General features: G+C 47.1%; 1 protein-coding gene and 1 long non-coding RNA gene across 2 annotated transcripts; one reads left to right on the top strand and one right to left on the bottom strand.

Annotated features, from left to right (window-relative positions):
* Window positions 1-47: 47 nt before the first annotated feature.
* On the bottom strand, window positions 48-7,827 carry LOC139770365 (cilia- and flagella-associated protein 43-like). Its single transcript, XM_071702261.1, has 7 exons — window positions 7,263-7,827; window positions 6,394-7,144; window positions 4,905-5,527; window positions 3,946-4,752; window positions 3,212-3,498; window positions 2,358-2,783; window positions 48-2,199 (listed from the first exon to the last, which is right to left on the bottom strand). The coding sequence occupies exons 1-7, from the start codon at window positions 7,825-7,827 to the stop codon at window positions 796-798; spliced, it is 4,863 nt and encodes a 1,620-aa protein (XP_071558362.1). The 3' UTR covers window positions 48-795.
* Window positions 7,828-11,269: 3,442 nt separating this feature from the next.
* LOC139770349 (uncharacterized) lies at window positions 11,270-15,794 on the top strand. Its single transcript, XR_011717719.1, has 4 exons — window positions 11,270-12,029; window positions 12,130-12,275; window positions 12,373-12,526; window positions 15,348-15,794. It is a non-coding gene; the product is annotated as an uncharacterized lncRNA (long non-coding RNA).
* The last annotated feature ends 5,970 nt before the right edge of the window (window positions 15,795-21,764 follow it).

Genomic DNA, 21,764 nt, shown 5'->3' with positions numbered 1-21,764 from the left:
TCGACGCGGTCACTAATCGTCGCGGAATGAGTCTCCATTTTCCTTTTTTCCTCTCGCGCCTTTTCCTTCGAAAGGGACCACCTGGAATTTTCCCAGATTAAATTGATTCGTACGCGCGCACTTTGCGGCGATCCGATGATCCGCCGCCGCCGTTGCTGCCGCCGTCGCCGTGACCGCATCATTCATCTCGCCGGTGTACTATTAGTACTGTTATTTATGGTGAAAAAAAGCGTAGGCCGCGCGGAGCGCGGCACCCATTATGTATCGAGATCGGGTCGCCGGGTGATTTATGCCGACGGCGTAAATTGCCGCTTGTCCTTTGCGAGATCGTAGTGAAACGTCGCCGATTAAAATCCCGCCGCCACGTTGATCGTGATTTAGCGGAGTTTAGGTGGGCCCCGGCCCCGCCGCATCGTGATTGCGAAATTAGCGATCGCGAGATTACGCTAAGTTTATGCGCGCGAAAAATACAGGCGTGGCACGGCTCTGTTATTGTTATTGGGGTACGTGCAGTCCCTTGGGGTCGCGATTATCTATATAAACTTAATTAAATTACTCGACAAAGATTGAGATAACGTTTGACTCATATTAATAAAAAAAAAAAAAAAAAATTAATGCAAAATATAGAACCAGAAACATTGCAGTTATTAAAAAAGAAAGCTAAAGCTCGAAAGTTCTTCTTTTCTAGAAACTGTTATTAATTCATTTCCAAGTTAAATTCTTTTTCATTGGCCTCAAAAAAATAATAAAAGCATAATTTTATAATTCTTACATCCTAAAATGGTCGATTGATCACTAGCACACTTGGCCCTTATCGTCCAACGTCCGGAAACATTCCAACGTGGGATACGTTCGCAGCCGCAACAACTCGTGCTCGGTCTGCAGGGCCAAGAGCTCGGTGTAATTCTCTTGGAGCTTCCTGATCAGATCGGATCGTTGCCTAAAAAGACGCATCTTCCGGTCCGTGTGCTCGCGCTGCCTCATCTCCCCGATGACGTCGCGCTGGTACTCCAATTCCCATCTCGCCACGTTCATCTCGGTGATGGTTTGATCGAGCTCGGCGTTCTTCTTCTTCACGCGAACAATCTTCCGCCGGATGTTCTCCAGTCTACTCGTCTCCTTGGACAAGGCTTTGTCCAAAGATTTCGTCGCGGTCTCGATCTCTCTTTCGAGATGCACCGCGGTTTTATCGTCGCGCAGCCCCTTCGCCTTCCTCTTCAGGTAGGTGCGCATGTCCCGGGTGGCCGTGACATCCTTCATAAAGTGCAGATCCTCCTTTAGCTCCTTGCACCTTGTCCTCAGGCATCGGTGCTTCCACTCGATCGACAGCACCTCGTGGCGGAAGTCGATCGTGCGCTTCAGAGCGTCCAGCTTGCGCGCACCCGCGACGCGGACGTGCTCGTTGACCCTCTCGATCTCTCCGCGCGGCACCAAGACGGCGTCCGCCGCGTCGCGCCGTTCACCCCGCAACTCGAGCTCCACCTGACCTCTCTTTAGCACCAACTGTATTTCCGCGTTCTGCTCGCGCATCATCCGCTCGTCCTTCGCTGTCCTCAACCGATCGTTGAAGAGGGCCACGCTCGACTTACACGTGTCGATCTTACTCTCAAACACGGCGAGCTTTCGCTCCACTGCGGCTATCTCCAGCTGCCGAGCCTTGATCTGCAGCTCGACATTAATCTTCTGGCGGCGCAATTGCGTCAGGTGGTCCCAATGACTCGCGTCGACCGACTGCGGCAATCCGCTGGGTCGCGCGTCTAAACTCTCCAGGATCTTCGAGTAATCCGCGCATTCGGCCGGGAAATAAGCCGGCTTGATACGGTCTACAAGATGCTTTGCGAGATTGAGCAGGTCGCTGGCAGCGACGTTCTTCAAGGATACCCGCGGTCTTCGCTTGTACTGCCGTTCGAGAAGCTCGACGTTGACTTTCGACAATGCAGCGAATTCATGCTGGAGCTTCTTCACCATCGTCTTCTCGCGAGTGCAGAGCTCATCGTGCTGCGCGAGCATATCCTGATAGACGTCGTGCAGCTTCTGCGCGTGTCCTTCCAGCGTGTTTTCGTATCGGCGTTTCTCGGATATCTCTCGCTTCATCCTGTCATCTTCCTTCACAGCCTCAATCCGCGCCAGATTACGCATACGGCCGCGAACGTGCCGCAGCCTCAGTTGGTTTATCGCCGCTTCGATTCTTAGTTTCAGCTATAAATAAAAGTTGTTCTGAGAAATCTAACAAATTCTCCATGTCAGTCGATAAAGAAAATATAATTATTATAATTATAAAATATTATAATTTATTTAAAAAAAATTAATTCAATTCTTGTTGGGTAAATAATAATTAAAAGTTAGAGATGAGAGACCTGAAAGAATTCGTTCAATTTGGCGTCGAACTTGTCGATGCCTTCCCGCAAAAGTGTGTTGATTTTCGCGTAATCGGTCTCGAGCATCCTTCTGTAACGATCACATTCCTGCCGAAGAATCTCCACATTCGCTTTGTACTTCTTTACGGACGCGATGTCGTCGGATGTATACTGCTCCGGCTGTTTCTCCAGCATGCACGCGGGCTTGCGCACCTCTATCTTGATGGTGTCTTCCCAGCGAATCTCCAGCATGCCGTCCATCATCTCCATCAGAACGCGCTCGCGAAAATCGTCGGCCAATAACAACTGTCTGGTTCGTTCGGCTTCCGCTACTTGAAGGTCCAGGATTTCCTGCTGCGACGGCGACACGTACGGCCTCGCCTTGACCTCGTGATCGAGCACTTGAATAATGCTCTCTGCTTTCTCCTAATCGGTATCGTATTTACTTTACGCATTTAGTAGTTGTTACTCGTAATTGCGGCATCGTGCAGGAAGGTTTATAAAAAAATTAATTTTAATCTCCAATGTATACCAGAAGTTTTTACCGTCCTGGCATTTGTATAACTTCTTGAAAAATAATTTATTATTTTATTAAATTTGATAAATTTTCAGATATAAATGCTGCATTTTTTATAGTTCGATTTTTCATAAAAATTTATAAGTTTGAAGATCTGTTACTACTATCTCCAATATTGGTACAGTATATTTTTCCGTGAGAAAAGTTAACTTAATTTCCCTAACTCATTCACAAGAATATCTACTCGTTTTTCCCGCAAGTTTTTCTCGCAATAAATCAGTTAAGGCTATAGCTTCTCGGGCATCCGGTAGAAGCAATACTCGCACCTCGTGTTTACCTTGGGATGCCACTGCGGATCAGCAGGAACCCGCGGCACGCCCTGGCCGAACATTATCCTCAGCTCGGAGTCTATATGACGTATCCGCTCGTTCCTCTCCTGTATCACGTTCGCTTCCCGCTCCTTCGCCGCGTACATGTCGTCGAAGAGCCCATTGAAGTAGGCATGGAGCTTGCCGTAATCGTGCATCAGATAACGATCGTCCAGCATCACGTGCGCGAACCCGTAAGACTCCATTTGCGAGTAATAGTAAGGCGATTGCTCGACGAACCGATGCGTTGTCATGCCTGCGGACAAGCGCCAGACGATTAGCGAGGTTTAATCGAGCTAAGTCGGAAGTCTCAAGTCTCGCAGCTTCATACAAAGTAAAACTGGAATCTTCTTTTTTTAAATCTCCTTGATGATCAATTTAGGTTTTTTATTCTGATAAATCAAGCAACTTTTTATTTTAAACAACTTTAAATGTCCATTATGTTTCTCCAGATTCTCTTTTCATTTGAGGTTTTTTCAAGGAAACCTTTTCAAGTGTTTAGAAAGCGTTAATGTAAGAGACATTATTTAAGAATCATTTAGGCACATAAAATTCTGATTTTTTGCAAAAAATGACAGGAAAGTATTATCATTGTTGTCGGAAGCTAGCAAGCGCAATGCTCTAAGAATAAAAAAATGTCTAACGTAATGATCCACACACGCACTCATTGTGTAAAAAAAGAAACAGAAACTTATTATCCTACCATCAACCGCCCGCAGCTCCGCTAATTCCTCAGGATCGATCTCTCGCTCCTCCTCCTCCAGGAGCAAATCCATCCTGCGTCTTTCCTCCTCGCGATACACCCGGACGGGTTTGCTCAGTTCCACCCGTAATTGCTCGTCCGTGTAGCCGTGCCACGGTTGGAAGGTGTCATAGACGATGCTGCGCACCGAATCCCTGGCGAACTGCGCCCATCGCAGGTGCTCCCTGAAGTACGGATCCTCCTCGGTCAGCGGATAATTCGTCACCTCCGTGTCACCGCGGAAGGAGAATATCGAGCGACCCAACACGACCTGCGGGTCCCAGAAGGTCGCCTTCAACCAGCCGGCTATGCGATCCATCGAGGCACAGACGTGTTCGAGCTCCATGCGGGCGTCCTCGCGCTCGTCCCTAGCCGTCTTCAGCCTCTGATCGCGGCCTGCTCTGTTCAGGTCGAACGCGGACACCGGTAACTTCTCCATCTCCGGACAAGTTTCGTTGGCGTCGAGGAGCTGCTTGACGGTGGCCTTTAAGGCATCCAGATTCCTCGCAATGGCGGCCTTCTCCGCGGCGTAAAATTTTGTCTCTTCTTGCAGCTGTGCGTTCTGCCGCCATTCTTCCCAGGTTCTAAATCCTTTCTCGCCGGCTGCTGGGAAATCTACTCTGGCTCGGGTCAACGAGGCAAGGATCGCCGGGTCCAAGGAGGCGTAATCCGAGAGTATCTTCTCTCTTTGCTTCACGTACCATTCATAGTCCACCGGATAGACGCTTTTGGTTTCAGTCGCGAGCGGTGACGCTTTGCTCTTCTGTACTGAAAACAGAAATCGTTACCGTTTCATGAGAGAAGATAATGTAAAGAAGAAATTGAATATTATTCTTTAAAAAAAAAAAGAAATCACGTGTAGTTGTTGCTAACACATACTTTTTCGCTCTCACGACGAACGTGCGTCGCGATCAAAGAACCATCGTGGCCAAGAGCGATCACCACGTTACCGTCGGGATTAACGACCGCCTTCCGGCTGCCCAAGTCGAGTCTGTGATGTACCGGCACCACGGCGACGATCTGCCGTACCGTTCTGTCGCGAATAACGACCAAGCCGTCGTAGGCGCACGTGACGATCCAACGTCGATCGGCGAAGACGCGAGCGTGTCGCGCGTGATGACCCGTCAGCGTCGCGTCCATCAAGGTCGCGTCCTCAAAGCCGCGTCGCAGCCTCAGGGTGTGTAACTGCCGTTCGAGGTAAGGCGAGCTTATCAGCATCCGAGGATCGCCAGGCGCGTAACACAGCTCGTAAAAGAGCGCGGGCAGCGTTACGACGCTGATGACCTCGTTGATCAGACGTCGACTTGCCCCGATGAGATACGACACGTCGTACACGAGCAGCTGCTGACCCACCGAGCAGAACGGCTCGTACTGGGCGTGGAGTATAAGCACCTTTAATTTCTCGCGCGTATCTTCGTCATACAGCACCGCGTCGGCGATGCGACCCTTCGCCCGGAGCTGGGCCACCACCTTCCACGGCGCGTCGCGTCGCAGGTTCACGCAATAGCAATTGCCTGTCTCCTTCTGCGCGGCGATCAGAAATCTGTCGGCGAACATAAATCGACCATCGAGAGGTGTATAATTCTAGTCGGGACGGCGCGCGCGCCTATATTCTCGCTCTCGTGGCTAAATACGCTCGGCGAAGGAGTAAGTATTTAGGATGCGGCCCCATGGACTGATATTTTCCGCGTAACGCGTATCGTGTAACCAATCACAAACGTGAATATGCGTAACAGAAAATGCGAAAGGTCTCTGATTGATTACGCGATACGCGTTACGCGGAAAATATCAGTTTAGAGAAGCGCCTTATCGGCTGCTCCCTGTGGAAACGGAGCGTAGAAAATCAATGCTCTACGTAATGGAGAATCACGTTCGTGAAATGTAATGAACGATACTGGGCACGGGACTCCCACGTGTTTCAAATTCTGCGCTGAGAAAAAAAAATTGTTAATTCCAAAAAATATTTAGTCCGATACGTTCAACTAAACATTAGTTGAATTAATTAATTCTTGATTAAAGAAACTAAATAAATTGTTGAAACAACTAATGTTTAGTTGAACGTATCGGACTAAATATTTTTGGGGATTAACAATTTTTTTTCTCAGTGTGTTTGCTGTACTTAACCTAATCTAACCCGAGTTAGAAAACAGACAGCTATAACAAGTCTTCAATTTATGTTAATATTATTTTACTGGACGGTGTATTTTTTTTGTAAATTGTTATGATTATAATTAACGCATTTTGTCGATTTTGTGAAGATATGAAATTAGAAAATTGTTGTAAAATGAGTTGAGAGTTGAGAAATCGACTCTTACGAATTGTTGTTATCAACAGTTTATGTCAACATTTTAAAGTGGCTGTAAATAAAAAAAAAATTTGATATACAAATTATTTCATTGTCAGACTCACTTGCCGGAATGACAGAACTTTATGAGATCTAAGGAATTTGTCTGGAGACGAAAGTACGCCAGAATCGTTGGTCGCTCCGGATCGGTAACACCCAGAACCGTCATCTCACCCTGATCGCTAGCAACGACGATCAACGGGTCATCCGGATGCGAGGCTTGAGCCGATACACCGCCTTCCATATCGAGCTCCACTTTGGAGACCTCGCTGCCGCTATAGCTCTCGAGGATGGTCAATTCCTTAAGATCGTCCGTCGCCGCGAGGTGATGGCACCAAGGATACAAGAAATCGACGAAGCGGTACGTACCGCCGTGATGCAGGTACTTATGCACCGTCGGTGCGGTACCCTCGTCCTCGGGGAACACCATCTGCATCAGGTAACCCTCGAGGGTGTAGTAGAAAAGCCAATTCCTGGAGGGGTGCGCGACCAGGATATGGGGCTTGACGATCGACTTGACGTACCATTGCTTGCGCCAGACGTCGGTCGTCGGTTCTCTCTTGAAGTAGCGGATCTGACAGAAGGTCGTCCTGAGAATGATACCACCGCGAAACCAGCACACGGCTGGTATCTCAATGTCCTCGCAAATCCCGCAGCGTTGCGAGAAGACAACGCGGAGGACGTTGGTACCGTCGTAGTTGCTTAGGTATACGTGACCGTCCGCGTCGGTGATGGCCAGCAGCGGATCCTTCGGCGTGCTCGGGCACCAGTCGATCCCGCGAATCGTAGCTTCTCCCGGCAGTTTCACCTCGTAATCTTCGCAATTAAAATATTTTACGTAAGTATTTTAGAACCTTCGACTGTGGGATGCGTTTGTTAGAGATCCGGGAGAATTAACATTCTCTTGGAAAAAAGAAATAAAGAAATAACATGCCTTTTAGGATAACGATTTTCTCGACGACATCGAGCTCCCAAGTGAACAATTTTCCGCAGGTCTTTCCCATTTGACCGACGACTGTGCGTCCCGTCCGAGTTATTCTGATCATCTGACCGACCTCGTCGCGTACAAGCGTGTTGACGATCGCGATCTTCTCCCCCGTTCGCCAGGACCACACGATCATCGGGAAATTCGGGTAGGAGCCCAGCGACACGAGATGATCGTTTGAAGTGAACGCGATCGCCAGATAGCCGCTGTTGCATCCTCCAACGCACTCGCAGATTCTCGTCATCGAGGGGTACGCGAGAACAAATATTCGCGGGTTCAGCGATCTCTCGGAGAAGGCGAAAATTGGCGAGGACACGTGACCGGATATACAGCGAGCACCATCGCCGGTCGCATTATTCCAGCACCAGTGCAACGTTTGTTGTTTCTTGACGACGTGAAAGAATATAATGTACAGGCCGGTGCACCAGGCAAGCACATCTTTGCCGATCCAAACTATTTCCTCGATCTTGCTGCCGCGTACCCAACAAGGTAAATAACTCGTAACTTGATTCATCTGCGCGTACTTTTCACGAATATACTACGTACTAAGCTAATAAAATTGTCAATTGATTATAAAGACTAACCTAGAAGATCATAAGACCACTTTGACAAGAGTTGAAAAGAGAAACAAGTTACAAACAGATTGAATGAGTGATAACGAATTTTGAACACTCGTGCATAATAACTGTTAATTATTCAATGAAACGATGTCACAAAGTGATCGATTTGTTAACTTGACAATTTTGCGAATATTCGATAAGATTAAATGATAAATATCGAATTACGCGATTAATAAAAATTGTAAATCTAAATTTAAATTGAATTTAACTCTTTGCTTATTTAATTTAAAAGTGATTTTAAATTAGATAAAAATTAGATTAAAAATTTCATTTAACATTTATGTTTAAGTAAATTATATTTAACTTCTTGCTTATCTAATTTAAAAGTAATTTTAAATTAGATAAAAATTAGAGTAGAAATCGCATTTAACGTTTATGTGTTTCAGTAAATCATATAAATTATATACCGGAATCGGTAATAATCAGTGATTGTTATTTTTATTAGATTTTTCAAAGCCATTCAACGCCGCTACGTCTGAACGACTGAACGAGGCAAAACTTCTTGTGCCTTCCGGCAATGTTCGAGACTAATTTCCTACGGAATTAAAAGTTTCCATTGTTCTCTATTGTGAAAGCAACAACGTAAAAACCCGAAAATTCCGCTCAACGTTACGGTGAATCGTTTTTTTAATATCGAAAAAGTAAATCGAGATAAGGTAAGCATGTTTGACGTCGCGTGTCAGACGTGTAAATGTAAATGTTGCATTCAACAATCCTCTAATTGAAAAACTTGTTTTCACAAGTTATTCAAAATGTGTAATACAATTAACAATTAACGTTTGAAGCGTAAAAATAAGGCTTGTACAATATTATGTCATAATAATGAAAGATTTCATGAAAAATTAACGAAAGGTCCGCATCCACGCAACCTGCCGGTAGCAGACAAGTGTCTTTTAAAAGTGATGGAAAATATGATGTCCATTCATTCCGTCAACTAACGACGAAGCGCAGAACATTCAACCGAGAATTACCTGTTTAACTGTTGCGCCTCTATTGTCTCTGCTTAATTCAACCAGTGACAACTATTCTCCAGTAACATCCTTCATGTTTATTGTATAAGTAACTGTACTTTAAAGTATGACGGAAGATAAATTCAGCCCCATTGAAACAAGACACTCACACTTTATCGATTCAGCTCAATAAACCTGCACCTGAGGAGCGTAAGAATGTAAGCAATTAAAATTTCATTTTTTTAGGGGAAGCCCACAAACGTTTAGATATTCATATAAGTATACAGTTTTGAAATACATTAAATAAGAGCCTATACAGATTAAAATTTATATACGACACTTGATGCTTTAAATTTAATTAAGTAATTTTTATCTTAAAAATATAATTTGTTCATATAGATGATGATGATGATTTTGAATTACGTTTTATCGCAGTTTATTTTTAATAACTGTATTTCAGAATTTCAACCAATCTCATTTTAATTTTATTTACGTATATTTGATGTAAACATATTGAAACCGGCAATCTTCTCAATTTAATTCTCCCTTTATCTCTATGTTTCAGATTGTATAAAAAAATGCTCGTTACAAATTCGTTCGCAGTCACTCGCTCCGATTGTTCGTGCTTTCGCACAGTTTCTTCGGATTTACGTCGTTCGTTGGTGGCGACGGATATCGGGAGCCTTCGACAGAAAGGTCCAGCTGGTCTCTCTCCCTCTCTCGAAGAAAGAATTTGGCAGCCTTAAGACAAAAGGTGATTAGGATACTCGCAGTCGATGGTGGTTTATAAAGACCCCCATAGCGTGGCGTGATGAGGTCAACCAGCAGGGAGTCATCCGTATAGCGAGGCCCGATCAAAAGCTTATCCTTGCCACGTGATATACTGCCCATGGATGCTTGCCAAGCGTTCTCCGCGCTCTCTCTCTTTCTCTCTCTTCTTCTCTCCTCCGACCTGGTCCTGACTGCCCTCCCTGACCGGCAGTCTGACTGACTGACTGACTGCCTACCTTGAGACTGCCTGATTTCGTATCCTCGCATATCCACGGTCGAAGGGATCATGCCTCGCTTCGTCCGCGGCGTCGTGCGCGCTGCCCGCACGCCGTCGCCTCCACCATTAAAGTGACGCCCGCTGAGATTTGTATTTGCATAACCCACCGGCCACGTACCAATCGGCGTTATCGACGAGTGCTCGTGAACAACGAGTGGCATCGCCTTACCGGCGTCGCTTGGACCGAGTCGCGTGGGAACTTGAGAGCAGGATACGTCGTGCCCTTCGTTGCACGAGTGACTCCAATCAGCTCTCGTTCATTCTTACCTACTGCGTGATGCTTTACTCCATACTAGTTATAATTTTTCACGAGATAATTATCTCGTTTCAAATAAAAGTTCTCCACGCGCGCACAATTTGATATAGAAAGGAGAATTAATTGTACGTCCCTCTCTCTGAAGTATAAACATCGACTAAAGAAATCATTATCGGACCTAACATTCTCAGAGAGTAATGATCGCCAGTCGGGCGCAATCTATCCTATCGTATAATACGGCTTTTTCAGGCGGTCAAGAATTAAATTCCGCATCGCGCGATTGAGTTGAGATATTCCCGTAGAAGTGCGGCGTAGGCTACGTAAGCGTGAACGCCCAGTGCCGGGTGTTCGTGCTTAACATTTAGTCTCGCGATCTCGCGCAACGACTCCCGGGGGAGGCGCGCGCCCCGTGAGGGCGGAGGAGAAAAATGATGATCCGAGGCGGAAAGCGGCACAGCCAAAGGAGCATCATCCGCGTGTATACGCGCCCGGTCGTTCCATGGCCGGCACGCATACGCGCTCGTGCTGCGCGACGAGCAACCGCCGCGGCCGTCTCGTATCACATCGTCCGCGCAGTGTGGGAAACCGCGCCGCCGAGAGACAGGGGGGCGAGAGAGAGAGAGAGAGAGAGGGGAAGAGGGAAGGCCGCGAGAGGAAGAAAAGAGGAAGAGGGAACGACTCCGAACGCGCGGCGGAGTAGCATTTAATCAGAGCCTCGCGTCGAAGTGCACGGTACACGTGTACGTATACTGCGGGGGGTTGGGAAAGGGAGGGGAAGTAGAAGAGAAGCGGTATATGGTTCGGTTAGTTTTTGCTCGGGAGGTTGCCTGGAAATTGGCGCCAAATTAGTAAGGAGGACGAGGCGAGGCTCACGGTGCCTTGGGCTGCGTGACGCGAGACATTAAAAGTAACCTCTGCTCTTGTACACCCCCGTCCCTCCGCCGATCGCTGCTGCTCCTCTCCCGCCCCTCCCTCCCTCCCCTTCTGCTCCGTCCTTCCCGTTCTGCCGTCGTTCTACCCGACCCCCCGTTCTTTTCGTTCTCTCTCTCTCTCTCTCTCTCTCCATGCAGCATCACAACGACTCTTCCTTCTTCCTCCCCATCTTCTTCTTCTCCTTCTTCGTCTCTTCCTCTTCCTCCTCCTCCTCCGCAAAGATGTCCGTACTCAGGAGGAACGGGCAGCAGCTTAGAACTCCTCGGCCTCCCAGTAATCACGTTCGCCCAACGAAAGGAAACGAGAGAAAAAGGAGGAATTCGCACTTACACCAAACTCAGGTCTGCGCGTATAAGCGATTGGGGGGTAGGTAAGGAGCATCGGCGGGGGGGGACGCGGAGGGAAGCGTGTGATACCGAGCCGAGGCCGTTCGAGGATGGTCGTTGTCGAAAAAGGGTATCACGCCAACGGTCGCGAGAGAACCAGGCCGTCCCCCTGCTTCCCGGATCCCCCTTACCCCCGAATTGCCGGCACCATAGCGCACGGAATGACGCTGACGGGACCAACAGCGACCAAAGTATCTCACGGACCTGAATGTTTTTGTCGCTGGCACCCTCAATAAACGCACGAGCGCCAGGGAATTTTTGAAAAACGACGAGAAAGGGCGGGGGGAGGATGTTTTACAGGAAATTTGTAGGCGCCGCGTTTGTTCTCCACGAATGGGAGCTGACGGCATGGACGCAGAAAAATTAACGCTCATCCGTGGAACTCGAGGCTTTCTGGAATTTTAAATATATACATCGCTCGGGAACGATTACGAGTTCGTTTCTTCAAGGACTATTCTACGAAATGAGTCAAGTGCCAGCGATTAAAATACATGAGAAATCATCTGCCATGTTTATGTAGGAGGTATATTTATCGAAGATCAAGCTTAGATGTTAATTAGATAATATCGGTATTTAAAGAAGAAATACCTCTTGACTTATCACACATTGTAAAATTGTTACAGATCCACTGTTTATGGTAACTATTACAAGCTTATTGGATATTACTGAGAAACGACGATATCATGAAGAATATTGCCAGCGTCTCGAACGACCTTAGAACCCATTTAGATCGATTCCACGTCGTTTTATAATACACAACCGCGAAGAGGTAAGCATAGATTCGGTGGTCATTCACTCGGATGAGACCGGTCGTTCGCTAGGTGGTGCACCCACAGCCCAGTGATTTGATTTCCATTTCCATCCAGAGGGAGTCTGGCGGTCCGCTCGAACACGACTAAAACGCTACTCCTATTACGGCTAGAGACCCGGGTCCTGATTTGCACCGGCGATAGCGCCAGCACACCGCCAGGCGTAGAGAACGCCGGCTGATGAAAAAGGAGGTGAACGACGAAAAAGGGGGTAAGCGGAGAGGGAAGAGAATCCTCCGTTCGCCACGCTGCACGGGGGATTCACCTCCGGTCGACGAGGCGGCAGCTGCGTTTCTCGGCCGCCGTGCATGCGTTGCGCACGCACAGGGTGCCTCCGAAGAGGGAGAGAAAGAGAGAAAGAGGGACGCGCGTAGATTATAGATGCATCGCGGTGATCACAGACAAACGTTTAAATCGCTAAACGTCGAATTACACGCGGCGCGTTCCCTCACGTCTCCTCTCTCGGGGTTCCATCGACCGTGGAAGATAATAACAGTCCTCGCATAGATTCGGCTAGCTGCCGACTTTTGGTACCGTTCTCGTCGACAGCTGCGACCATCCATCGCACGTAGACTCGCTCGAAGCTGGCTTGCAATCGTTAGCCGTACGTTACCATCGCGCCACGCACACGGTCATCAAAGAAGCGAACGGGCGCGCGCTTCGGCCTAAAACGGATACAGCAATGCACAGATTGAGGGAGAGAGGGAGCAGAATATCCCCCCTGCTCTCCTAATCTTGGCACGCGCGAGATAGAACGCGCCGTTAAATCCCGATTCTGTATAATAATCTCTATCTTCCATTCGTCGTCGTAGCTCGTTCCAAAACGCGCGATTTCAGCGCGATCACCACTTTCTAGACGTGGTCCGCGGCAAAGGAGGAAGAGAAGAACTTTGCGCGCGTAGGTACGCGTCATTTTTATCACGGCGGATTCCTCGAGGCGCTTCCTTTAGACGTTCCGCATCGCGACCGCACACGACGCGTCGACACGGCCGGGTCACTCCAAGTCAGTAACATCAATTAGCGTCCTCTCTCGCGCGTTTCGTTCTTTGCGCCTCGGCAAGCACCGCGCGCGCTTAAATGTCCACGGATCTATCCACGCCGTGGCCCCGACAAAAGGAAGCGGCGAGGCCGCGCCGTCACCGGCCGCGCGATGACATATGAGCTACCGGGCTCTTTGTGTCGTCTTGAATACCGCTTAAATTGGGGAACGCGAGCCATCAAGGGGCTACTGAACGTCGCCCCGCGCGGACATCGCGATTTATCACCGTGTTCCACGTTTACCGTCAGGAACGTGAGGCTAATCAGATTCGCGCGAGAGCGCGCCGACGAAGATAAAACTTTCAAAAATAGGAAAAAAAAAGAAGAAGGAAAGAAGAGCGATTAGACTGAAATTGGCGCAGTCGGCCAATCTAGCTCGTTGCGGACACAAGGAAAGTAACGACTCGTTAATAACGTCGATCTTGCAAAACTCGGCGGAACACGGCGTGCCGAATCGGCGATCGAAGTGGATCGGTCATCCGCATTCTGCATCGCTCTCTGGCGCCGCGCCGCGCCGGTGAGAGGAGATCGACAAACGTCATTCGCCGCCCTCATTAGGTTTCTAGATCTCGTTACCGATTTTGCGCAATTGGTAGTCCGTTATACACGGACGATTTAGCACCGTTAAGTCGCTCGATAGAGACGAACTAATGATTAACGTATGGGAGGGTGAGCTGGGAGGGGAGGTGTACACACTGGCTACACAGGTCATTGACCTGCATTCGCAGTCTACATTTAGCGCCGATAATTGCCCGTTTACTTGTCTTGTGGAAAATAAGCGTGATATTTCTCTCTCTCTCTGTCTCTATCTGCATTTCTGAGAATCGTTCTCGTCTTCTGAATTTTTTCGATCCAAGAAATCGCCGTCTAGAAAAATTGTACGACGTATCTCCAGTTATTATCCATGTTCGACGGCGGCCTGTAACTTACATCGGCGAGATAGCTTAACAAAATAGATGATCGGGACTCGCGCGCGCGTAAGAGTGCGCACCGTGCGCGCTCGACGAGCGCTAAAAATGTCGGCCGAGGAGGGGGCGAACGGGAGAAGGGGTCCGCGCGGCGTTAGCGGCGTATATAGGTACACGCCAGGTAGATATATAAGGAGCAGATGCGTCTGTCATTAATATGAGCGGGCCGGGCTATTAATAACCGGTTAATGAGGCACTCTCTCGTCCCTCGCCATCCCATCCCTGCCGCCCTCGCTTCGCTGTCGTATGTGCGTGCGTATAGGACCGACTGTACGCTCGTATCATGCCACCGCGGATAAGGGAGATGATCGTGCACACGTACACGTATACACGTATACGCGTGCGTTTTCACACGCGCCCACGAATCGCATTGTACTCGCGCCCGCACGGTCGTCAAAGGGCCCCGCCGAACGTCGTGATTTATAATCGGCCGCGTGCAGCAGCGGGTGAATAGGACGGGGAGGAGGGCGGCGGGGAAAGGGATGCGATTGAGCTTGAAGACTCCCGTTCCAAGGAAAACACGGCGATATTGAACGTAAGAGTAACTATTCTCTAGCGGTTGACGATACCATGATGAACTATACGTTACGATATAAAACATTGAAGCGTCAAGAGTGAAGATTGCGATGCTGAAAATTGTTACGAGTTGTCGTGAAGGAACTTTGTTTTAACACAGAACTGAGTTGCAATAAGAGCCACAGTGTTTCTAATGTAAAATCTAACTCTTATAATAGTTTAGTAAAATATCCTTTAAATTTAATCGTTTTTGTATCGTCGTAGAACGTTTCCGATTTTATGATTTATAATAAATTAATTTTATTTTCTTAATAATAGCAATAATTAATATAGTGTGTACATGTGTAATATACTTAAATGGCAGAAGTAGAAAATTACGTTGATTTTAGATAGAATAATCAATACCGTTCTCTAGCTGTTTTGAACCGTCAAGAAGATGAGAATCTTATACCGTGAACAATTTTCTCGTTTTAACTGTTCAACAACTAAAATTGTTTTAAATGTTTCCAGCTAAGTCAACGACGTCGCCTATTCCAGATTAAATAACGATTATCGATTGGACAAGGTATCAGAGCGGATAAGCGAAACGAGTGAGTCCCAATACCAAATCATTCGGCATACGCTTAACGTATCGAAACCGATTAGACTAATCTCGACCGACGAGGGAGGATCGCGCTGGACAAGAGGATTCCAATTTAACACCTTCGGGAGACCCCGTGTCGATAGCAACGGCGCCGAAAACACGAGTTTCTTATCGACAACTTAATCGTGATGTGTAATCATGAAATTAATATATCGAATTAAATTGCATCGCACGCCGGTTACGCAATTACAGATCTAATGTTTTTTTCTCCCTTTAGGTCACGCGAATTTCGCACGTTTCGGCTGAACGATCTCGAAATGGGAGAAAATAAACACGGAATATTTCTATCGACTCAGGTAGAGAGGTATCCTTGTCCCCCCTAGATCTGCAGGCAAGTTTCACACCATGTACCAGGGAAGGAGACGGAGGGGGAGGAAAGACTGACGGGGGGGTTGGCCTCCGATAATTAAATGAGAACCCCTGAGTATACGAACGCACAGGAACGCCCACGCCATGCATCAACCGTGACGTAGATAGGTAACGCCGCTGCAGATGGAGAAGATGGTCCTCCGAGATATACCCCCGCGGTCGGTCTTCCACCTTAGTTAGGGTCAGCTATCTCGCGCGACCCATCTCCGCCTATCCAATCACACACCGCGCACCGCGTATATGGCACGCAAGCGATAATACACGGTGTCCCAATTATCCCGCGACACGGCAAGGGCCCGTGTCGGCGAAGAGACTCTCTCGCCCGTTCGCTCGCTCGCTCTCGCCGTGAGAGCATCTTCAACACGCCCCCGTTGCTCTGCCCCCTGCCCCCTCGTCCCAGTCGGGGCCCCAGTCGGTGGACGGCGACGAGTGTATCGGTTCCACGTTGTAAATCGCGAACACTCCGACCCGACTCTCCGCCATCGACAGGCATTCCAGCAGCTGGGAAGAGCCGTTCGCTTTTTGTTGCTTATTCCTCCGTTCGTTTTAAACGGGTTATTATCTTTGAGAATCCTCTGTCTCGAAGCAGTGCTCTCAATTATTCGTAAAATCTAAGAATATACTATATTGTAAGTGAAACTTCGATGGATCAACCTTTAATTATCGCAGTACAATCGAATTGTTTACGTTTGTGTTTAACTTAAGGGCGGATAGCGAGAAAAGCCGATTCAATATAGATTTCTATCTACTAAAAAGTAAGATAGTACGATAGTTTAAATCGTGTGCCTTTGTATTACACTAATGTAGTTCTGCATAAATAATGTATTCCTTTAAATAAGGGAGAGAACGATAAATAAAAAAGTCGAAAAAGACGTTTGTAGCGAACAACGCCTCTTAGCAACGGATAGGCAATTTAACGCACGCAAGTCTGGAAGCGTTACGCTCGTCCCTTTCGAAATCCGGAGCAACAAAACGACTGCGGTCTATTGAAAGCAACATCTTTAACTTCGCGCCACGCTCGAAAACGTGTAGGGTGTACAATTTCAATCCGACCGCGATCTCACGTCTCCCTCTTCGTGTTTTGCATTGGAGCCATGGACTGATCAATTAATTTGTTTTCACCGAAGAAAATTGCGAGAATTAATGAACATTCTGAATCTCTAAGCTCACACGACGTAAGCCCTCAGGACGCGCGTAGCTTGATGTTCGACCTAATTCGAGAGAGTTTCAGCCTATCGTAAACTCGACTTCCTTTATGCGCCTGCATAATGGCGTGTTAGGGGCGTAAAACCGGCTACTTCAGTCTCGAAAAATGGTTATTGTATATATATATATATATTTTTGTGTATATACATATATATATTTTTTTTTATCGTGGAACAGCTCCAAGTGGAGCACTAGAACGTCGAAAGGATTTTCCATGTCTTCGATCGTGACAGCGACGAAAGAGGCGCGAGTTCAGCTCTTAAGTGCTTGAGCAAACGCTGACGATGCCAGTCAAATTTTTCTTAAAATTTGCATAGTATTATCGCAAGGAGCTGTTTACGGAGACACATCGGATGTATTGTATAAAAACGCGACGAGAAATGTACGATAAGATAAAAACCCTTCTGTGAACAGATACTCGCCATTGATTCGCGATTAATATGTTCGCTACCGCTGTGCGATTGGAAAACCGACCGCTACAGACTTTATTTTAATAGATATGCACGTTTTCATTTACGCACACATAAATGTACTAAATAGACAACGGAATATGTTGAATAAAGTGTCACACGTGTATGACGTTAGGCTTTTATAAGAATCAGTGCGTCACACATATGTGACGTATGGTAGCGAACGTGTTAAAGTGTTTGAATGCCGGAAATAATCATAAAAATCTGCAAAAATTAAACGCTAAGCAGCACGTTTGCGCCTCTTCTGTCTCCCACGTCGGAAAGTGCCATAATTAAGTATCGTGATAAGTAAAAATACAAATTTACTATACGTACAGTTCTTTATTTATTTTTAAAAATTGAAAGAAAACACTTCGATTGTAAAGCCTAATCAAGTTCTGCGAACTGCGATTCAAGCTGAACGCATTATCAAGCTTGCTGCGGCATCCTTTGGTATATACTTTTCGATATGAAAACTGTGGGCGGTGTGATTGCGCTGCGTGGTACTTAAACGATCAAATGCGACTCTGCTTGCGAAGATAATCGTGACAAACGCGTGCGAACTGCATCAGATGGTCCCGAGTCGTACAATCGAAAGACGCGATGGAGGTGTACCACGCCCTTGTCGCCACGGCCGGCCAATCCCTGCTGTCGCCTGTGTCGCTCTGTGGTGGGGACAGAGGACAGCGACATTCTGAGTCGTGGAGGACGGAAGCGCAGCATGGCGAGGAAATCCAATACACGTGTCTCCGCTCTTAATTCGGGGGTAGTGCCTAACGCACGTCGCGAGCTGATTCGTTGGAGGGGGAGGAATCTGGTGACACTTTGCGTGACCTATCATTGCGCCGTTGCGTAGTAAGGAAGCGATATTATCGCAAGCCGCAACGTGATTAGCAAAAGCTGTTATTTCTCGATTTTGAGATAATTTATTTAATTTTCCTCCAGATAGAAGCTTTTCTCAGTGATTTATATACTATTGTGCTATTATGCTATTATGCTATTATGCTACTTGGAGTATTACACTATAAATAATATCATGGTATTGGAAAATTTGCAATTACAATGCACTTGATTAAAAAGTTGACACGTTTCGAAGTTTTGATAAAAACAATAAAATATATTTATATTAATGATAGGAATTTTAAAAGCTATGTTATTTCTTTTGAAATATTATTTAAATTAAACATGTTATGTTTATCTTTAATCTACTTTACATTTGAGGATTATAAAAATAAAAGTATTGCATACGTAGATCAAGTACTTATATACGCTCTTTTTATAATAAAGCCTACTAAGTGATCTATAATTTGTGTCAGAATTCAGGATAGAATTCTATTTATAATTTTATATGCCGTGTAATATATAAGAAATACTTGAACAATCAGAAAAAAATACACATATATAAAATATATAGAGAAAAGTCCCCTATTATGAGATAGGGATCCTAATATGAGATGGCGGGTTTTTTACATGGTGGGATCAACAGATGGGGCCTATATAGGGCCTTTTAGCTTAAAATATCTCATATTAGGATCCTGTCTCATAATAGGGGACTTTCCTCTACATATATTAAAATTCGTACATGCATACTTGTGTTGAACCGATTATTGCTTTTGCGCTTGAAAAGTTCAGTCCCAGGGCGCCGAATAAACAGTGCTTTCTCTCTTTCTCTCTCTCTCTCTCATTTTTTCCTTTCTTTATGTTTGTCTTTTTTTAAGTTTTGATGTCTCGAATTGTCTGTCCAATTTGTCTGGTTAGACCCTTGAACTTTCGATCTCATTCGGCTTATGCTCCGTCTATGCGTACATGTCATATATTATTATTCCTCTTTGCCCTCCCATTCTTGTTAGACCTAAAGACACATCTAACGTAGTGACAACGAGAGAAGAACAGGCCCTCAGCAAGAGCCCCACCCACGAAGGGCGGTGACGGTATCTGTGTCGCAGAATGCGGAGGGAAAAGTCGCCGCGACGACGACCAACGCCTGGGTCTGGTCCCGTTGGCGACACCAAACGCCGTAGGGAAAGGGACAACAGCGTGTCCGGGCTCGGGGGAGGGCACGAGGCGACGGTGGACGGGGCGACTCGGCGAGGGGCGACGCGCGGGGGGAATCGGGCATCGTCGAGTGACAAACTCGTAGAGGAGTTGTCACCGCGCTCTCGGCGAATCAGGGGTCCCGGATAGACGCAAAGAGGAGGGAAGAGAGAAAGAGAGAGTGAGAAAGAGAGAAAGGAGAGAGGGAACGGAAGGACGTCAAGGCGCAAGCGCTCGCGACCCGCTGGACACGCGGGCGACACATCGATCCACGGTTCCACAACCTCCACCCCGCCCGCGTCCCGCCACTCTCCTCTCTTCCTACCCCTCTTTCTTCTCCTCTTCTTCCTCTTCCTCCTAGACCACCTCCCTCACCATCATCCTCGCGCTTCTCCTTCGGGAACCCCTCGTGCTTTGTCCCTCCATCCGCCATCGTCTCCATCTACCACCCCCACATCCACCTCCGTCTCCTTTCCTTGATTAAACCGCGCTCTCGCTGCCGCCGCGCCGCGTTGTTGCTCGTGAAAGTATCAGGCTCTCTCGGGCGGCGCGGGGGATTTCCTGTTACATCCGGGGGGATGAGAGATGAGAGAGAGAGAGAGAGAGAGAGAGAGAGAGAGAGAGAGAGAGAGAGAGAGAGAGAGAGAATACGGAGACTGCACAGCTTGGCGCACTGCTTAGGATTAATAAAGTGATTTTTCGAGAATTTTCTTGGTGCTACAATCGATGAGCGACGTTGTCAAAATATAATTATTAAAAAATTCAATCGGTAATTATCTACTATCGCGCGTACATCTCATTTGCCACTTATACATTTTACAATCTCTCCCTTGTAATAGAGTTTATAAGATGATTATAATTTAAAGAGTATCGATGTGGGTTGATTCTTTTATCAATCATTAAGATGTGAAAGGCTCGATAAAATACAGACCCAATTCAAACGCGTGTCGGGGAAAGAAGTTTCATCTCAAAAATATCTATATAATTACGTATTGGGTTCGTATTCCCCGTGAACTAGGAAGAAACCAACATCGCCGCTAAGACTTTACGGCTAAAGGCGGAATTACGACTTTTCGAGATGTACGGAAGTCAGACTTCGGACTTCGGACTTAATCGGTGAAATAGAAGTAAAAATCAGTCGGGATCGATCGTTGCGCGCGCGACCGTACCCCCAAGACGACCGAGGCCCCCCCCCCAAACCCTCGGGGGATATCGATCTCGATCTCCGCCGGACGAAAACCAAAGGGAAGCACATCCGGACGCTTCTCGCGCAATGTCCGTCGTACTTAGAGTATCGATTCCCTCTCGCACCTCCGCCTTGGAGGAGCTCGTAGTCGAGGGAGGTGGGCGGGGGGGGGGGTCGGCGCGGAGGGGGGGGGTACTGGCCGACAGGCTTACTCGCGTCTCATGGACGACAAGAGGGTGATATATTACCACGAACTACCCACTGGGACCCCACGCCACCGCCAGCGCCACTACCACTTCCTCCTCGCCGTTCCCCCGTTCCCTCCTTTCTCTCCGTCGCTCTTCCTTCGTTTTCTTTCCTACCACCCACCGTCCCCTTTCCTTCCGCAGCCCGGTGGCGGCTCTTCAAACCACCCTTTCCCTCCCCCCTCTCCTCCTACTCCTCTTCCGCCCCGTCATTCCTCCCTCGTCCCCGTCGTGCCCGTCCTGCGAGCTTTATTCGAAGGAAGATCCATCTCCATAATGGCCCCCACGCCCATAGACTTCTCACACGCTCTATCCGCATTGTATATACGCCGTCCTGGAAACTCACGAGCTCGACGACCACACGTACGTACGTAAATAATATGTACATATAGGGGTATGTACCGGCTGTCTCAAGAATCGAGCACGTTCCCTCGACTCGGCGAGTTCTCCTCGGCAAGTTCGCGGTGGGATTTTTAGTGGCGAAGTGTCATAGATTAAGTAGGGGTCAGGTATTTTCGCGGACACGTGGTCACGGTGAACACCAATATGTAATTTTCGTTCTTTAGATAACCCAATAACTTATACAATAAATATATAACATTATATGCTTGAGAGAAAAAAAATAATTTAGACTTTAATGCAATGCCTACTTTCATATACATCTAATTTTCAATATTAATTATACAATTTGAGATTATCGCTGTTATAATTATACAATATATAAATATATTTTAACAGTTTTGGAGTCCCACAAGAGACTGTGAACATAAAGTATTAATATTTGATTTAAGCCTA

Source organism: Temnothorax nylanderi, unplaced genomic scaffold, assembly GCF_030848795.1.
Source record: "Temnothorax nylanderi isolate EJ_2023f unplaced genomic scaffold, tnyl_v1.0 TNYL_tig0029_pilon, whole genome shotgun sequence".
Classification (NCBI taxonomy): Eukaryota; Metazoa; Arthropoda; class Insecta; order Hymenoptera; family Formicidae; genus Temnothorax; species Temnothorax nylanderi.
This window is presented reverse-complemented; position numbering and strand designations above follow the sequence as displayed.